The 19,678-nt window shown below is 40.4% G+C and overlaps 1 protein-coding gene across 5 annotated transcripts in view; it reads right to left on the bottom strand.

Moving 5' to 3' along the window:
* Positions 1–19,678, bottom strand: part of zgc:114120 (uncharacterized protein LOC619267 homolog) — a 125,665-nt gene that overhangs the window by 71,113 nt on the left and 34,874 nt on the right. For all 5 annotated transcript variants that reach the window (XM_035997495.1, XM_035997494.1, XM_035997496.1 and 2 more), the window contains exon 2: positions 2,522–2,829. In XM_035997495.1, the coding sequence (XP_035853388.1) occupies positions 2,522–2,806 (285 nt within the window). In that variant the 5' untranslated portion in view covers positions 2,807–2,829. The remainder of the gene's footprint in view (positions 1–2,521; positions 2,830–19,678) is intronic.

The following is a 19,678-nucleotide window of genomic DNA, read 5'->3' as shown; positions in this document are numbered from 1 at the left end:
GTTTCAGTTCCACCTCTTGGTCCGTCCATATACTCGATCTTGACCAACTTTTGCATGCTTTTTTCTCTCTCTTCTTTTTTCTGTGAGTTGGTTAAATTATGTTTAATCGTTGGTATGACTGAATTATTTCCATCTCTGGTAGCAATGCCACTTCCCCAGCCCTGGTTGTGAAGCAGGGTCGGCTCAATCTGATTCAGAAAGACATCCATCATAGGTTTGTGTCCTAGTGTTGTCAAAAATATCGATTTATCAATACATATCGATTCTGAATATTCTGAAACAGTTACAAATCTCATTTATTTGAGTCTCATACTCTCTCTTCTCGAGACACATACTGTAGGAGAATTGGGCTGCAACAAACGATTACTTTCTTGATTAATCGATTAGTTTTTTGGTCTATTAAAAACAACTTAAACAAACCAGATCTATTATGTTAACAATACTGCTTTAGATGTGTTTGTAGTTTGGAGAGAGCCAGGCTAGCTGTTCATCCTGTCTTTATGCTAAGCTAGGTTAACCACACCCTGACTCTAGCACCGTACTGAACACACAGACATGAAACTGACATCCATCTTCCAAACTCGCTCTCAGACAGAAAGCAAACAAAATGCTGATCTCATCCTTGAGGCTGCACAGAGAGAAAAGCTGCAGCGGGCGATTCTGTTTTGGACCATCTGTCTCAGGTATCCGTCAGAGCATGTGCTGATTGATGGCACAATGTAAAGGGGGGGATATGAAGATCGCTGAGGAGCGCTAAGTTTAATATTTCACATTCTGACATTTTCTCTCACTTGAATCCTTTTCTCCATATTCTGTCGCTGACTCTTTTAAATAATAAACACTAAAACAGTGGCCATTTACGCCCGAACATCGGCTCATGAAAATGCCTCCACTGTGAGCATCTAAAGCCCCAGAGGCATCGCGCCACGTAGTGCGCTTGTGTGGGTTTCCAAGCCCACCAATGTGCCGTTATTATCTCCCTGGAAGATAATGTTCACATGTGGGAACAGAAAGCAATCAGAGAGCTCATACACCCCCCCCCTTCCGAAGGCTGCTCTCTCCTACAGTAGATCAGTTTTTTATAGATATATGGATCTGTGATTTGCAAGACTTCTTCATTCAAGAGGTGCAGCAGTTGGTGCAGTTATAATGAAACCCCTGTTACTAACATGAAAGCATGCTTTGATATTGTGTTTGTTGATGTCAGCTAATTAGGTGTATCAGGTGCACTGTAGTCTAGCCTGGTCCTACCAGACTCTGGTCCATTAGCCTGGTCCTACCAGACTCTAGTACATTTCATTTGTACAGAGAGTCTGGCCACTCTCCATTGACAAGTGTTAACTTCCTTGAAGGCGGGTACTCTGTTGAAGTTTAAAACTATTGGATCTGCCCAGAGCCACTCTGGATCTGCCATAACCAATCGCTAACGTTTGGGCGTGACGTCGGCTTAGCATCGCTAGCGTTAGCCTTAGCCAACTCCTTCACCACTAACGGAGCGAGCTGGAAAATCAAACTGTTCCCGAACCCCGTGGGCAGGAGGGCCACAACATCATGGCCACCAACAAAACTCAGCACAGATTGTTCTTGCTCGGGCTTTAACTTCTGGATATTCGGCAGCGTTGCCACAACGGACCGAATGGCTTCACTCGCATCTTTCTCCGCCGCCATTACGGAACTACAACTCAAACTAGCGCACAACCTCAACGTCATCGTTCTCAGCCACTCCCTCTGTTCGTTGATTGGACCGCCAAATCTTTGGCTGGAGAAAACCCAAGAATATACCGCAAACCCAGACGGAGTACTGAAGGGGAATGAAAATTGAGCGGAAGTACGTAGGAGGGCAGAGCCAGGCTAACTGTAGTCTGGATTAACAGAAGTACATTTCCAGTATAAAGCCTGACATCAGGAGCGTTGCTGACACGCAGGATATTCGCTCTGTGTGTGTTGCTGTTCTCAAAAGTCCCTACCGCTTCGGGATACAACAAACTTCGCTAGCAAGCTACACGCTGAAAATGGCAAGTTTTGAAGATAACTTGAATCGTGCAACAAGGCAGGTCTGCTTGGTTCTTTCGGGAATGATGGTAAAGATTTACAAAGAATATGTTTAGGGCGTTTCCTCTCTAACTGGGACGTTTTGGGACTGATTGGTGGGATTGTTGTGGACAAAGTACACACGGAGATATACTGGTAAGAGCCAATGAGGTTTAACCATGTATCAGCTAATTTAAATAGCTCACGTTACTGTATTGTGTGAACAGTTAACTTCATTTAATATTGTATGTGGCGTTTTCTTTTGCGGGATGCAAATGTTCCACCAAAACAAGTTCCTTCCTGAGAGTATTTAGCAGAGCCACCATCGCTACGTCCAGAGCTTAGCGCCACCCAAGACGATTGTGATTGGTTTAAAGAAATGGAAACAATGCAGATCATTTTTTTTCTCCTATCCCAGAATGTATTTGTGTGTGCTTACTCCAAAACGCTGTGGCAATGCGAGACTAGGTGCAGTGTGATGTGAAGATACCTGTCGTCCAGCAGGAGCGGAGCCCTGCGACACGCTGCCGGGGCTGTTGGAGAACTTGCTCTTCTGGAGATCCATGAGGGCGTCTCGCTGGCGTTCGATGTCCGCCTTGTGGATGCTGTTCAGGGCCTCCAGGCTCTTGGCGGCCACCGAGTTGTGCCGGCGGTCCAGCGAGGACGACGTGAACCCCCCGTTGTTGTTGTCGGGGAACCGCCGGGCCCCGCGGTTGCCGCCGGCAGCCAGGGTGTGGTAATCCCGCGGGAACTCAGCATCACCGGTAGAGATCATGGGACCCTTTCTCTTCTCTCGACCTGCAGCAGGTTTGTCAGAGCGGGGGGTGTCGGGACAGGGGGGTGGATTTAAAGAGAGAAAGGGGGGGATAGTGAGCAATGAAACTACTATATATGTTTTTGGTTACGCCATTATATCACAGTGTTTTCCCAAGGTTTGTGGAAGACTTAGGTGCACGTATTTGGCGGGGGGGTTTATGGGACCTGCCTTGAGAAAATGGTTTTCGCATGAAAAAAAAAAAAATTCAATTAATTCAATTTTGGACAATTATTATCACCATATCTGTGACTAAAACGTTGGAAAAGCTAGAGCAGATAATAAACAAATAACACTCAAAAAGCTTAAATACAAAACTTGCTAAAGATGTCCACCGGGGACCAACCACCATCAGATTAGATCTGAGAAAGTCATTTAGTAAGTTTTGATGCTCACACTGATTTTACATTCATTTGGCTTAGGTGCTGTGCCTAAGCCTTAGAATGGTAGGGAAAACCCTGATAGCATAAGATAAAATAATACAATGTTACTTTAAGTAAATAAATCATTAAGGGGCTCAGAAAAACTCTATATACCGACTACGTGAAATGACTACAAGCTCCAGAGCAGCTACTAAATGTACCTTCAAGTGAGAATGTTTTGAAGCCGTTGTGTAAATGGCTGTTTCGGGGATCAAGAATAAATCTGAACCTCAGTTTAAATATTAGTCTTTGAACTAACAAAAATAAAAAGAAAACATTTCAATATATTTCAAAGTTCATTAAATTACGACTGACTTGAAAAATAAAAAGGAAAATCATAGGTAGTTATATGTAGGGCTGTCCCGATTCTCCAAATCCACCATTTGATTTGAAAGTCAGGATTCGGATGTGCGCATGTAGGCAGGGATGGAGAGAGAAAAACACAGTGGTGGGCTCACCGATCCACCGAAATCGAGACACTCATAGTTACAGGACAATATTTCAACAAATGAAAACATCCAAAACACAGTAAGTAACATTTAGGATCTTTCGGAGATGGGCGTTAACGAACGGCTTAATATCAAAATCCTCTAGAAGATCTTTAAAAAAAAACGTAAAAGAAAATTTGAAAATTGGCTGATAAACAGCAGACAAATTCAAAATTTTAACAACTGTGTTTCTGTTTCTCAGTGCAACGCTTTTTGAGCTGATTTGATCGATTCTCAGATGTCGGAGAATCCTTAAATGAACCGAACGTCTGCTCGCAGCTGCTGTACCACAACAATTCACCACAGGGCCAGAAACTGGTCATTGTCATGGGTTACAACGCAGATTTGAAGTCTCTGCAAGTTCATTTTCATAGATAAGTGGAATAAATAGAAGCAATGGCTGCCTGAAAGGCGAAGAATCAAAAAAAAAAGCAATAATGTAAAATATATATTCAACAAAAGCATGGATTACCACGTGTTGTGGTGCTGCAAATAGGTCTGTAACAATTATTACATAATTGTGTAATTGTCAAATTGCCAAATTGTAATTATATAAGTGATAATTGGTCGGACTATATATTTTTATTATTATTTCAACTATTGGTTGTTGGCACTTGACCCTAAACATGTTCATAGTAACAAGAATGAGCAGCGGGGGAAACAGAAATGTTTTATGATAATAAAGAGGCGTTGTTTACTTCATAGGCTGTGTATATATTATTACATTACCTCGGTCACATGACAGTTATATAACCAAAAGATGTATCCTGGGGAAAAAAGTAAATAAATAATATATCTTTTTTAAAATTTGACTGAAAGAGACAATTATATTGTTAATTGCAATTACTTCTGAGACAATTAATTGTACAGCAACATTTGAATTTGTTCCAGCTCTAGCTTTAAATTGCTCATTCAACTGTAAGTAAGTGAGATGGTTAGTACTAACAGCGCAGCACACACTGCATTGTGTAAACACACAGTAGTTAATCGGTTAGGGCTGGAGGCACGTCAAGTGAGCAGCAGCGAGAGTGTTAACGTGACGACTAACGATGCATCCATGCACTCATTTTGTCCCTGAGACACAGGCACACTGTATTCATGTCGAGGAGCAACACGGTGTGTTTGTGTTCAGGGAGAAACATGAGACAAACAGAGAAAACTGTCTTATTGTCTCACACACACACACACACACACACACACACACACACACACACACACACAAACAAAACACAAACACACCTCTAGCAATATAACCCTCGTGAAAACAGCTGCAACATCTGTCTATTCCAACAACTTCAACTGTCGTGGGAACCCGGAGGCAAGAAGAAGAAAAATCAACATCCTGTGCTATTGTATGACAGCAGAAAGGTCTTTCAGTTGTGTCAAACCCAGTGAAGGGAAAGTGACATGAATGGAGATGATGTCCTCTCATATGGGGACAGCTTTTAGTGCCCTCTTGTGACCGGTGATACACAAAGCACTGCTGACTTGGTGAAGGTGATCCATTTACATCATGTGAACACTTTGAGTTTTGCTTATTTTGTTCAAGTTAACAATTATACTGCATTTAAAAGCCGGGAACCTGATTATTAATTTGACATGCAACTCAGCAGTGTGTGACTAGTCATAAAAATAAATAAATAATAATTAATTTATAAAAACATTTTTTTTTGAAAATTATGAAAGTGTATAAGAGCTATGACATGTTAGCCTGACAAGCCAGACCCACATCCAGATGTTGGGTCTGGGAACTCACCATTGGCAGGGCTCAATCCGAGGGGCGGGATAAACGGTTGTCTTTCAAATTCCCTCTGCACGCAATAGGATAGCGCTACAACCAACCAGAGCAACAAAGAAGGTGCCTTTCAGGGCCGTTCTTTGTTCTTTTCTCAAAGAAAATCTTAACTCCAAGTCTTCCAGAGTCGCGGCCAAAGCCGATTCCAAAGACCGCTGTTCACCAGCAGCAGCAGCCATCTTCTTTGTTTTCAAGTAGCAGGGAATTCACACAGAACCATAGCAACTCTGCCGTCATTATGTTAAGCCCGCCCACCGACTCTATACACGATGTGATTGGCCTGACTAGAGTTTGGTTTTTCCAGCTTGCAAGCCAACGGAGAGTTGCTAGACGACCCTGGCTGCAAATTACATTTGCTGCCGCTAGGGTGCGTCTAGATTTTTAGGCTAATGACATGAGTTTATGATGGCAATTCTCATGCTCACGTATTTCTCATAAATTGCTGCAGCAGTGTTTGGGTTGATACCATTTGTTACACAGATTTGGTGCACAATTTAACAATTTTTTACCACTCGACAATTGACAACAATTGTCAAGAATCCTTCCAAAATACCACATTAAGACACCAAGACCTTGAGGGACACTGACAAAAATGGGAAGGGGTTAATAAATAGTGATGGAAGCCATAGGCGGACTGGCAATCTGGCAATCTGGCAATCTTGCAGTTCCGAATGCCAGAAGGGCCGATGCACTATTAGGCCGATTTGGAATGAAGAAAAAAATGCGGCAACACCGGCGTTTCACACTAGTTTTAAAAAAAAAAATATGCAAAACTGTACGGCTGGAGCCTAGAGCCTCCCGTCTGGTGCCATCGGGCTTCTACTTTTCAAAATAAAAACTTGCGTCTGGTCCACTATGTCTTTGTACTTTGGTGTTTTGGGTGTTTAAGTAATATGTTTAAATGTGCAAGCATTTCCATTCTATCCTAAGATGGTGCCATGGTAGTTTATTTGAAGGTTTTATGAATTGTATTATTTAATTATGAAAGCCTGTAAGTGCGCCTCATGCTGCAGGTGCCATAATCTCATGTGAGCCTGGTTTTTGCAATTATAAAGGAAATAATGTCCCCGTCTGAAATTGAGCCGGTAAGGGACAGAATTGCCAGGGCCGAATTTTTGTCCCAGTCCGCTTCTGATGGAAGCCATGTGCAAAGAGCAACCCTATATTCTATACTACCTACTGAAAACAAAATACAACAGTACTCACTATGTCAATGTTTATGACATAAATTACAAAAGATTACTAAAGATTACAGTCTGACTTTAATGTATGTAAATATGTTCTGTAGGATTTTAAGAAAATTTAATTTAAATCAAATTGCAAAACATGTTTTAAACTTTTTGCTACGATAACTTCCTAATGTGGAATGTCAATAATAACTATGTTAAGCAGCTTTGTACTTTGATTAATATTCAAAGTTTTTATTTATTGAAAAAGAGTTTTGACCTTGTTATTTAAGATGTATTGGTTTTGTTGTATTGAGTCATTTAGTATCTCTCATCTTTTTAATGTGATTTCCTGACTGGTGACACATGATGCAGTGAGTAAGTTTAAAGTGATCAGTCAAACCAACCTCTGTGGTGCTATGATTGGATGATTGAGGCAGCTCCTGTGTGTTTATGTACTGTATATGGAAGTGTTGTGATGCTGCCCACATACCCGATGAAGGTCGGACACACCGAACATTGTAATGAAATAAATATTTCAGCAGTAAGCGAGACAGTGTGTGAGAGCTCTTCTCATTGTTTTCAAGAAAGCAGAAGATTCTGAAATAAAGGATCCGATGGAGCGAAACGCTTAAAAATGTATGAAGGGTTGCAGAAAATGCCCTCACTATGTTGCAGTATGAAAAGTTAGGATAGAGTACAAATACAAAACATAGTTACTTTACTTAATATACCGATAGATTTACTTTTTTTTTTACTGCCAAACCCAAAAGTAATAAACAGAATTAATTAAGGAAGTATTTCCCCCTGTTTTGATGACTTCATCTGATCCTTTGAAGATCTAAGTGAAGATTAAATTATCACTGTTGAATTTCCAGTCACATCAGGGAAACTTTCCAGGCACTTTCCCTGGACTACATACTGTAACTAGAATGTAAATTATGTCTCAATACAGGGAAACGATTAAAAATGAATGAAGGGTTGCAGAACATGTCCTTGCCCTCACTATGTTGCAGTATGAAAAGTTAGATAGAGTACACAGACAAAACATTGTTACTTTACTTATTATACCATAGGCGTAATTTACAGGGGGGATGGGGGGGTTACAACCCCCCCAATTAAAGACACAAATTGTTGCAGAAAAATTCACCAGAATACAGAAAATGAAGTGTTTGACATTCAAGATTTCATTTTAGCTAAAAAGTGGAGATCTCAACCCCCCCAAATGTTGAACCCAAAGTACCTCCCTTGTATTATACTGATAGATTTAGTTACTTTTTTTACTACCAAACACAAAAGTAAAACAGAAATAGATGTTCCTTTTGAAGGTCTACATGGAGATGATATAATTATCACGGTTGAATGTGCAGTCACATCAGGGAAACTTCCCCTCGACTACATACTGTAACCAGAGTGTAAATTATGGCTTAACACAAAGACTGTACAAACAGCATACACTCTCAGCGGCCGTGTACAACGTGCTTCTCTCTTGTTCCCGTTTCTGTACATTGTTGTTTTTTTTAATGCAAACTATAAATTACACAAGCTGCAGAGTCTCTCTGAACATTATTGATCTGTGCTATAGGGTTGTCTTATTTGCCTGCTGGGCAACAAAAGGTGCACTGAAGCAAGAAGTTAAACTTCATTAGCTTGCAGTTAAGAAACTATGGGAAACAGCTGACTGCAGCGGCGGACTCCTTCATAAGGTAGAAGTTTCAGTGTGCATTATATGTTTAATATAAATGTATAACAGGCAGCGTATGATAAGAGCACACTATGTTAACAGCATTTATTATTAACACTGACATATTGAATTATCTAGTGAGAAGCTTACACACATTGTAGGCAGTGGTGGAATGTAACTAAGTACATTTACTCAAGTACTGTACCTAAATACAATTTTTGAGGTACTTTCCCTGCATATTTCCATTTATTGCTACTTTATACTTCTACTTCACTACATTTTGGAGGCAAAAATTCTTTTTACTACACTTTAACAATATTATAAATCAGCTCATAAATTATTATATATGATTATAGATTAAGATACACAGCAGTATATAAAATACTTTAAATGAGCTCCACCTTTACCAGCTGCAACATTCAAGTGATGAACACATTAATGCAGCAATTATTATAACACAATATTGTATTATATATTACTCAGAAATAGGTAATTCTGCATAATAAGTATTTTTACGTTTTGTTAAGAATATTTTGATGCTTAAACATTTGTATTTTTACTTTACTTGTACTTTAATGTTTTTAATGCAGGATTTGTACTTGTATTTACAATATTTTTACAATGTATTGCTACTTTCACTCAAGTAAAAGATCTTAAAGCAAAATTTCGTGTTTTTTCAACCTGGACCCTATGTTTTTGTGTGTAAATGACCTGATAGGAACAACAATCTTTGACATTGGTCCAGTATTAAGCGGGAACGCTGTAACCGGCAGCCACTGACCGGGCTGCAATGTATCCCTATGGGGCAAATGTGCATCGTCAATTTGGTCCACTAAAAGTGCTTTATTTTGCCACTGACAGGCTCAGATTAATATTCCAAGTGTCTGACAACATTATGGAAATGACCCCTACAGAGATTTAAGACCTTTCTGTTTAACCAGAAACAGCTCTGAGGTCGCTAACGCTAAACCCACCAGACTCCATTTAAAAAAAAAATCTGAGTCTGTCAGTGGCAAAACGAGCACTTTTGTGAAGGTAAATACAAGCTGGACAACTGCACTATTAACTTATATTGTAGCTTGTTTCTCCACTGCCGACTGCAGCGACCTCACTTAATACTGGACCAATGTCAAAGATTGTTGTTCCCATCAGTCACTTAGACACAAACACATAGAAAAATAGGGTTGAAAAAAACGGGAGTCACCCTTTAATACTTCTTTAACCACTGAATTTATGTTTACTTATTATTAAAGGCACGAGCGAGGGGTTTGGTGGTTTGGGGTTCTTCAACTAAAGTTACATTACGTCATTACATTGTGTTTGTTTTTATTTATATTGTTTCCTCCCCTTTGTAACTTTCTATTTTGACTCAATGTTGCACTGTACATCATCTTGTAACCATGGTTTTGAAAGGTGCTTTATAAACAAAGTTTATCTACTTACTTACTAAAAAACTGAGGGAAAAACTGGGATTTTTAAAAGCGAAGTGGAGCATGTTCCCATCGTACGCGCTGGACAGTACGCCCCTTGATTATCAGAGTTTCATTTGCCTTCATTCCTGGGAACCTGAAATGCTTTTCCACCCGGGGATTCAGCCTAACGACAGCAATATTTGTGTCTGTAAAGAGTCTAAAGAAAAGTGTTTGAGTTGGTCACAGATGTAAATCTTCCAATAGGAGCGCAGCAGCATGCCGGTATGTTTCCATGGTAGGGAAACGGGGGGGAAAAAGGTGTTATAAAACAGACACGGAGGGAACATCTAGACAAGAGCTAGTCACTTTAATTTATGTGAAGCCTTGAGCAAACCCCAAGCATGTGTGGAGAGGAAGGAGGGAAGGCTGTATGTCAGATAGAGAGATGCTACCATTTGTACTGTATGTAAGAGAAGCACCGCTGGTCATTTGCTGCAATTCACTGTCTTTACTGTCTTCTTAAAAACCGTGATGATGCAAAAACATTTGTCCTACATTCATCCAAAGAATCATCATTGGCTCTAAATGTGTCATTTATATTCACATATTCATAGAAATACATGCAAGCACAGCTGGGAGCTGCCCAGTACAACCAGTGCTCACTTAACTGCCTAATGACATCTGGCTCACTGGGATTTGAGGAATTATTACTTTTTTTCCTTTTTCTTACACGGATATGTTCAGGGTTTTTTAGTTAGAGATTTATGTCTTCATCACTTTTGAAATATAAGCCTGATATATTGCTTAAAACATAACTTATGTCTTTAGTACTGGGCGTGGCAGGATGTCCGCTCTCTGTGTGTTGCCGTTACAAAATTGCTCTCGCTTCAGGAAACAATAACAATCTTCGAGCTAGCAAGCTACACGCTGAAAACGGCAAGTTTTGAAGAAGATTTGGATCGTGCAACAAGGCAGGCTTGCTTTGTTCTTATTAGGGAATGATTGTAAAGATTTACAAAGAATAGGTTAACTGGCTGCGTTGCTGCATCCGGAGCTTAACGCCACCCAAGACGATTGTGATTGGTTCACAGAAATGCAAACAACCCAGAGCAGAGTTTTTTTTTCTCCTATCCTAGAATGTTATCTGTGGTGTAGCCAGACCTTACTCCACAGCGCTGTGGAGATACTGTAGGTCGGGCAATGCGAGACTAAGATGTACAAAACACCTTTTGATCACAGACTGAAATGGCTGAAATTTGCTCCAAACCTTTTCAAAATAATAGTGACGTGTTCACATTTTCCATATTAGTGATTGTTTTATTTGCAACTTCATGTACAGTATGTTATCCCATTTTATTCAGGCTTGTAATATCTAATATATTCTGTTTTTTCAACTAAAAGGGCACATATTGCGCACATGAAGCCTACACCAGCACGTTACTTAAATCATGCCATTACTCACCCATGTGTAAAACAAGCTACTGTGCTCTATTTTGTCTTAACTCGACCATGTCATTATTGCTCCTGGTGGTGGTTAATGGGCTGCCATCTCCTCCCAGCTTGCTCCTGGCACCACCTCTGTTATTATGGCTCTGCTAACAGCTAACAGCGCTCCCAGTCCAGCTGATGAATTGCCCTTTAATTGTCTTACATTGCTCACATTGTTGAATATTTAACTGTAATGTTGTCACCATCGGGAATATGTAATATTTCAGCTTCACTCACATGAACGTAAGCACTTTTAATACATCAAAAAACTGAAGAGCTAAAACTTTTCATATTAATGACCGTCCGTTACATTCAAGCCATTGCCAAATGAGTTGATGCAAAGCTAATTAAGCCTATCAGCTCCACAAAACTCTCTCTGTATTTCTCTTTATGGCTATGTTTACAAAATGGTGTCGTCCGGCAAACATTTGCGCACAGCAGCTCGAGCGATGCGTTTTACGTCACCGCTGAGAAAAAACAACAGCAGCATTCAGATTTGGAGACGAAGAGGACTGCTGCAACAGGTAAAGGCATGGCTGAAAACCCGAAGAAGCGCCCATGAAATGTTTGAGGCAGTGATTGTACTGCTAAGAAAAAGACCTACATGTTCAGCAGAAGCAAAAGAAATCCAAACAAATAAAGTGACACGGATAACCATTGGTGTAGTTTTTCCTAGTTGAAGAGCGCTGAAAAAATAAAAGAGACTGAGATCAGATGTCACCTTACTGCTCTTGAACAGGTTAGTAATGGATTTGGTAACATATTAAGATCTGGGGCAAAACCGCGAGGCAGGGGGCAGAGCAAAGAGGCAAAGCGCAGCGCGTTCTGGCTTTGGTTGCGCCTTGAAAAGGTCAGAGGCAACTAAGTCAAAGTTATGATAATTTGAACTTTGAGCGCACGGCGGCTATTCCGAGTGGTGTGCGACACCAAGGATAGCGCTGCGCTTAGTTGGGCGGCACCGCTCTCCCCATAGGAAACCAATGGAACGGCCAGCGCAGAGCGGTTTTGCCGCAGATCATTTGTAGGAATTATTTCATTTACTCGACCACGTGGATGCGCCGACAGTGTTGTTGCCATTACTTAGAATGCCTCATGAGGGTGACAGAAACTACGCACTATAGCTTTAACGCTGCGCTGCAAACACGTATGTAAGCCCACAAGGACGAATATTACCATACTCGTGAGGGCTATCTTGTAACTACACTGACGTTACAACAAAACATCTTTAACAACCTCAATTTTAACATAAACCTAATATATAAAATCAGTTTTTAGTTGCTGCATCTAATATTTCAAACAGAATAAAATGTGTTTGTCCCTCTCACACACACATTTTAAAAGGTGCCGTGGCCGGGTTGAATCAGTAGGTAGAGCAGGCGCACATATACTGAGAGGCTTATGCTTTATGCAGAGGCCCAGGGTTCGAATCCGACCTGTGACAATTTCCTGCATGTCTTCCCCCTCTCTCTCCCCTTTCTCACCTACAGTGGCTTGCAGAAGTTAGCACGCCCATGCTAAAGTTGACTAAAAAGAGGAATAAAAAAACATATTTTGGAAATTGATCTTAATGTCTTAATTAAAAAAAGGAGGAAAAATGAATTTGTAAATGAATAATGTATCGTAAATAAATAAATGTTTTTCCTTAAAATACAGGGGGCATAAGTAAGTATACCCCTATGTTAAATCCCCATAGAGGAAGGCAGATTTTTATTTTTAAAGGCCAGTTATTTCATGGATCCAGGATACTATGCATCCTGATAAAGTTCCCTTGGCCTTTGGAATTAAAATAGCCCCACATCATCACATACCCTTCACCATACCCCCACATCATCACATACCCTTCACCATACCCCCACACCATCACATACCCTTCACCATACCCCACATCATCACATACCCTTCACCATACCCCCACACCATCACATACCCTTCACCATACCCCCACATCATCACATACCCTTCACCATACCCCACATCATCACATACCCTTCACCATACCTAGAGATTGGCGTGGTTTTATTTCAGTTAGCCTAATAGCTGGTTTGATTTGCATTGAGAGATGATTTTATGGAAAGTACCCCATGCCAATCTCTAGGTATGGTGAAGGGTATGTGATGATGTGGGGGTATTTTAATTCCAAAGGCCAAGGGAACTTTATCAGGATGCATAGTATCCTGGATCCATGAAATAACTGGCCTTTAAAAATAAAAATCTGCCTGCCTCTATGGAAATTTAACATAGGGGTGTACTTACTTATGCTCCCTGTATTTTAAGGAAGAACATTTATTTATTTACGATACATTATTCATTCATAAAGAAAATTGGTGTCCTTAAAGGTTGAATTTTTCCTATTTTTTTTAATTAAGGCATTAAGATCAATTTCCTAAAGATGTTTTTTTATTCCTCTTTTTAGTCAACTTTAGCATGGGTGTGTAAACTTACGCAAGCCACTGTAGATGTCCTGTCAAAATGAAGGCGGAAAAGCCCAAAAAATAATCTTTAAAAAAAAAACCGCTGGCCTATCCACATGATTCATTATTTTGTGTTCATTATAGTTGAGGGGGAGACTAAAAACCAAGTGAGTGATTGTCATTGTGCCACTGAAACTATATTTCAGCTGTCCTGGACACATTCCAAAAGGCCGCTCAAGGCCACGTCCAAACATTTCTCATTACAAGGCTGTAAGTAAGTGTGTGTGTGTGTGTGTGTGTGTGTGTGTGTGTGTGTGTGTGTGTGTGTGTGTGCGTGTGTGTGTGTGTGCGTGTGTGTGTGTGTGTGTGTGTGTTTTGTTAGTACAACCTTGGCAACTGTTGGCTGGCGTCTGACAGAGGCCATTTGTTAGTTTTATGGTTTCATCAGGCTGATGTCTAATAATTTGTACTCGTCTGTGCTTCACTGAAATTAACTTCAAATTATTTTCCTCCTGAGTGTTTGAGCTGGGGATTGTTGTATTGTGCCTGCAGGAGCAGAGTACACCCAGCTGATGACTATACACAAACACTACATGCATGGCAGTGTTTCCGTTGTATCCACTTTGCAGAGGCGGCCCGCAGAGTTTTATCAAATGTCATTAAGTCGCAATGACACGACTGCAGCACTGTCCGCTCCACTGAACTCGAACAAACAGTCGTCCGCTCTCTCTCCACTTTGAGGATGAACAGTGACAGGACGCCAATCACTAGTGAACCAAATAAACAACAGAGTGGGTACAGCATTTTCTCTCTTCAGGCAGAATGCACACAGTTCCCGCAAAATATGACAATATTAGAAAATAGCCATACGGGCACTGAATTTGATGAATTTATCTGACCGCAATATGGGATAACAATTAGCTAGCGCACCCCGCGGTCCCTCTGCCTCACTCCCCGCCGTTAAAGACTACTTCGCCGGGAGGAGAGTGGACGGCAACTTCCGCTTATATTTAGACTCTTCTGTCTGAGTAAACTGCTCAACAAGGGAGGCAATGATGAGGCTGTGGTCAATGGTACGAATATGTCTTTCGATAAACTGTAGTTATTGTCCCGTTAACAACTTAACTCTGGGACCAAAATTTTAAATTAAATAAAAAACGGGAAAATTACAAAGAATCTAAAGAAGCTAATGTGACTGACTGGCGTTAGCTTGGCTGATACGTTAGCGATTAGCTCGCTAGCTACAGTTGTTCACTAAAAAGCCCTGCGGGTAGTTCTTACACTACCACAATCTTTAGAACAAAATATTTTGCAAAGTAAAATATCGCGCTCAGTACCTAATGTGGTCACAATAAGAAAAAAAACACAAATTTAAAGGAAACCTTATCAAAAATATTTGTTGTTTTGAGCTTAGATTTAGAAAATACAATAACGACAACTCTCATATATTAAATTGGTAGTTTCTGTCTCTAAACTTCAGCATTATCAGGCTAAACATGCAGTATTTCAGTCCTTCATTTGCTTAGAAATATATTTACGGTATATGTCTTAAGTGAAAACGCTCCTTCCTGCTGTCTTCCTTTGACCACTTTCTGTGTCTTCCTAACCACTGACCCATTCATTAATTTATTCATGAATCTCAATCATATACCAAGTTGCAGCCAGTGGCGTCATTTCACCGTCTGCAACTGAGTTCCCTTCTAACTTCTAACTCTGTCTTTCCCTCCCTCTCCATCAGAAATCCTCTATTTGTCAGAGACCATTAATTACGAAGGAAGGCACTGTAGCAGGAATGAGTGAAAGAAAAAAACGGTGCTCCTCCATCTACAAATTATAATATCCAGCTCTCCAGGGCACTCGAAAATTAAAATAAAACCCAAACAAGATCTGAACGCGAACGCCAAGCGGGCTATATTTGGAACAAGGTCTGCCTTTGCTAAATACAAAATGTCTCCAAACTGTTGCTGGCAGGGAGGCACTGGATTCAGGATCACAGTGAACCAGTTGTTACGCTTTAAAAGAAGCGGTGATTGCCTCACAACGCTCCAATCAGCCGTTTTAGGAACTGGCTGTGCCTTCCCTTTAGATCAGAGATCTTCAACAGGGGGTCCGGGACCCCTAGGGGGGACCTCATAGTTCCTGCAGGGGGGCCACCAAATTATTGTTAAGTTTTTGAAAGTTTTTTTCAAAAATTAAAATGCCCTAACATGAATCCAATCCAATTTGTGATTATCTTTTTTGATGATAGGCTTACTGGCCTATAGGTAAGGTAGTCACTAAGATAGCCATCCACAGATACAGTTCATCCTAAGGATTCACTGTGCCACATGCATGTTTAACATCAAAACATGATATATGAAATCATGCCAAGAATTATTATTTTAATAGCTTAGTATTCTATACAAAAAGGTATGTATAAAGGCTTTAGGCTGCCCTACACGTTATAGTAGGATCAGTTTATTATGCAACTTAATAGTATACAAGTAGGGGTCCCTGCTCCATCTCTCTTTCAGTTAAGGGGTCCTTGGCTTAAAAAACGTTGAAGACCCCTGACATAGGTAACATATACATTAGTCTCTCCAGCCTTAATTTTCTGAGCTGTAACATGTAATTACAGCCATTACTAGAAGTAAAAGCTGTAGCATTCCTGCTGTACTGCGTTACTGAAAAAGCCTCCACTGCTTTCTTTCTTTGACCTCCAGTTCAGATTTCACTTCTGAGAGAGTGCTTCATAATTCATTTATAGCCCGGAAGATTGATAAAAAAGTTATGGAGTGGTGGGGGGGGGGAGTCTCAAAATACTAGAGCGACTTTCTAAAATATCTCCTGATAGGAGAGCCAGTTTAATGCAGAGCAACCATATTATGGAAGCACATCAGCGAGTCCTGCAGCTGCAGTGCAAACAGGCCTGAAGGACACTTGACCCTCAAAATGGTGTCTCTGTGACACCTCTTCTGGTCCTGCCCTAAACTAACTTTGGTCCGATATCTCTGCCTGCCTCTCCAATGTTTATGACTGTGATATTGTACTAGACGCGTGTACTGCGGCTCTCGGCAGGACTGGTCATCTAAAAATGTTGCACCGCCTACATCGTAACCCCTATTTTCCACTGGTCACGTCTGCGCTGCGTTCCGGAGGCGCCAGAACCCCCGTGACCAATCACGGCCATTCAAGTCAATGCTTGATATTCCACAACCCACATCACGGTTCGTCCCAGAAGCATAAAGGCACATGCCAGGTCTATTTTCACGCGGGCCGTTCGGACAGCCGGGCAGAAAGGGAAACAGCGAGAGCATCCAGTCAATTTACCAAGTAAGACTGTTCAATATGACATGATTATTGCCAAACGGAATATTTCCACAATTTGTAAAAGCAAGGAGGTTCCCTTTTTTGAGACCTGGCTAGCAGAGATATCCAACTTGTTACATATGGAAAAAGTATGATACAATGTCTCTCTCAACTCTGCAACCTTTGACCAAATGTGGCAACCATTTGTGTCTCATCTATCAAGAATGTCTTAAAATGCTTACTTTTTGCATCTTTTCCTTGATTTTTGATACGTTGTTGGTGACTGGTATCAACTTGTTTTACTTTGTTTTTCAAAAGAGCAACCTTTCTTTTACTCTATTTCATTTATTTGGACTTGTGTTTGTACATGTATGTATGTATGTATGTATGTATGTATGTATATATATATACACAGTATATATATATATATATATATATATATACACAGATTTCCTTTTTATTTAGATACTTATTTGTTAGTCTATGGTTGTTTAGTGTTTTTTGTGCTCGTCTATGGGGGTGGGTGGGGGGGGTTTAGTTTGTTGTGTTCTGCTGTGTTTGTTTCTTGTTTGTAAAACTGAAAAGCTATAAATATTTTTTTTTTAAATGGTGTCTCTGTAAAGCCTCGGGCAACATCTGATTGATCCTGTGATAAAACACAGATCGAGAGGAGGCGAGCGTTAGACATTTGGAAAAAGACCAAGAGCAAGACTGAAACTTGATCAACTAAACATTCAAACCCATTTTAAGCGGTTCCAATAGCCGGTTCTAGGAGTGAACAATACACTATGGAGCTGCAACTACTTATCTTCATCGTCAATTAATCTGCAGATTATTTACTCAATTAACTGATCAATCGTTTATCTTATAATCAATCTGTAAGATATCAGACAATCACAGTTCTCTAGAGCTCAAAGCGATGCCATCAAACAGCTCGTTTTGTACAAATAAAACTTGAACACTTGAATATATTTAGTTTACTATCACAAAAAGAAAAGCAGCAAATCCTTTAAATAAAGAGTAGAGCTGCAACAATCGGTCGACTAATCGGTAAATCAATCGATGGAAAAATAATCGCTAACTATTCTGATAATCAATTAATCGTCATGCAAACCTGGAACGAAAATGCTGTTTTCTGCCTCTCAAATATGGAGACTTCCTGCTCTTTTCTGTTTTTATTTCATATTAAACAGAATATCTTTAGGTTTTGGACTTTCAAAAGAAGACATTTAAAGACATCACCTTAGACTTTGAGGAAGCTGCGATGGAAATGTTTTACTATTATCTGACATTTTATACACCAAACGATTGATCGATTAATCTAGAAAGTAATCGGCAGATTAAATCATTACTGAAAATAACCGGTAGTTGCAGCCCTAATATAGAGGCTGAAACCAGGAACTGATAATGATTAGTTTATTGTCAATCGACTAATTGGTAATTGGAGGTAATTGTGGGCAATATTTTTGTCACATTTTATTTCACTGGATTAGACAAAACAGACATCTTATGTTAAAGCTATAGTGCGTAGTTTCTGTCGCCCCCATGAGGAATTCTAAGTAATGACAACAACACTGTCAGCGCGTCCACATAAAAATGGAATAACAATAACTTATAACAATAACTTATTTCACCAGTAAATTCCGGTTAAACTACAAAAACAACCACTGGATAGGAAAAAGGTATTTTACAACAACTTTGAATGCACCACGAGGCTGGCGAGGCGAGGCTGAGTCCGTGTTTTTCAGACAACGGCAGCTACAGTCTGGTGTTAGATCCTCTCCAGTGAAATACAGACACACTTTACACCATTTAGCTGTCAGCATTTTTACCGTGTTTACTCCAGCTGTTAGCTGCTAACGTTACCTGCTGTCGAGTGTAGTGTTAACTAGCGTCCCGTGCAGCGATGTTTCAGTTCCCTCTTACGTCCGTTTTCTGAGCATCAGAGAGAAGCGCAGGCATTTAAGTGGCACCTGAATAAGGCACCAAAATCCGCGGTGCTATTCGGTCCGGTAGATAACGGTCGTTAAGGCACCGGTGCCGCCCCCTTCGGATCTACACGATTCACGTGGATGACATTATCCCATTCAAAATGCTGATTTTCGCCGAAAAGCGACTAGTTTGCAGGTATGGAACATAGTCATACTGAGAAATACAGAGAGAGTTGTGTGGAGCTGATTGTCTTCATCATTTCATTTGGCAATGGCTTGAATGTAACGGACGTTGAAAGTTACGCACTAAAGCGTTAATAATTGATTTTTCAGAAAATGTACTATATCACGATAAATTAACATCACTCTATAATAGGATTTAATTGTATTGCAGACATTGTTTTGGATCCGGTTCGAGGATGATTAATTGTCTGGATTTGTTCAACTCAGAGAGGCAAACATGTTGTATCTCTCCTCTCTTCCATTAGCAGTGAACCATGCATTGCATTTTGGATTCAATAAATGTTTTCAATACTGGTGTTTAGCTTCTTTAAAACACTAGCACGCCCTGCGACTTTGCATCCAGACAAACTGGTTATCCTCCAGAAAAACATCAGTGTCCTCTGCTCTGCTGGGAAAGCCTGCCCAGTTCATGTCTCTGCCCTCTTCTCCCTCTCTCCTCCCACGCCTCCATTTCAACCCTCCCTTTCCCATCCACAAAGCATAATGTGTGTAACAGCCATACATC

The sequence above is a fragment of the Sander lucioperca genome, chromosome 22 (assembly GCF_008315115.2).
Source record: "Sander lucioperca isolate FBNREF2018 chromosome 22, SLUC_FBN_1.2, whole genome shotgun sequence".
NCBI classification, from domain to species: Eukaryota; Metazoa; Chordata; class Actinopteri; order Perciformes; family Percidae; genus Sander; species Sander lucioperca.
This window is presented reverse-complemented; position numbering and strand designations above follow the sequence as displayed.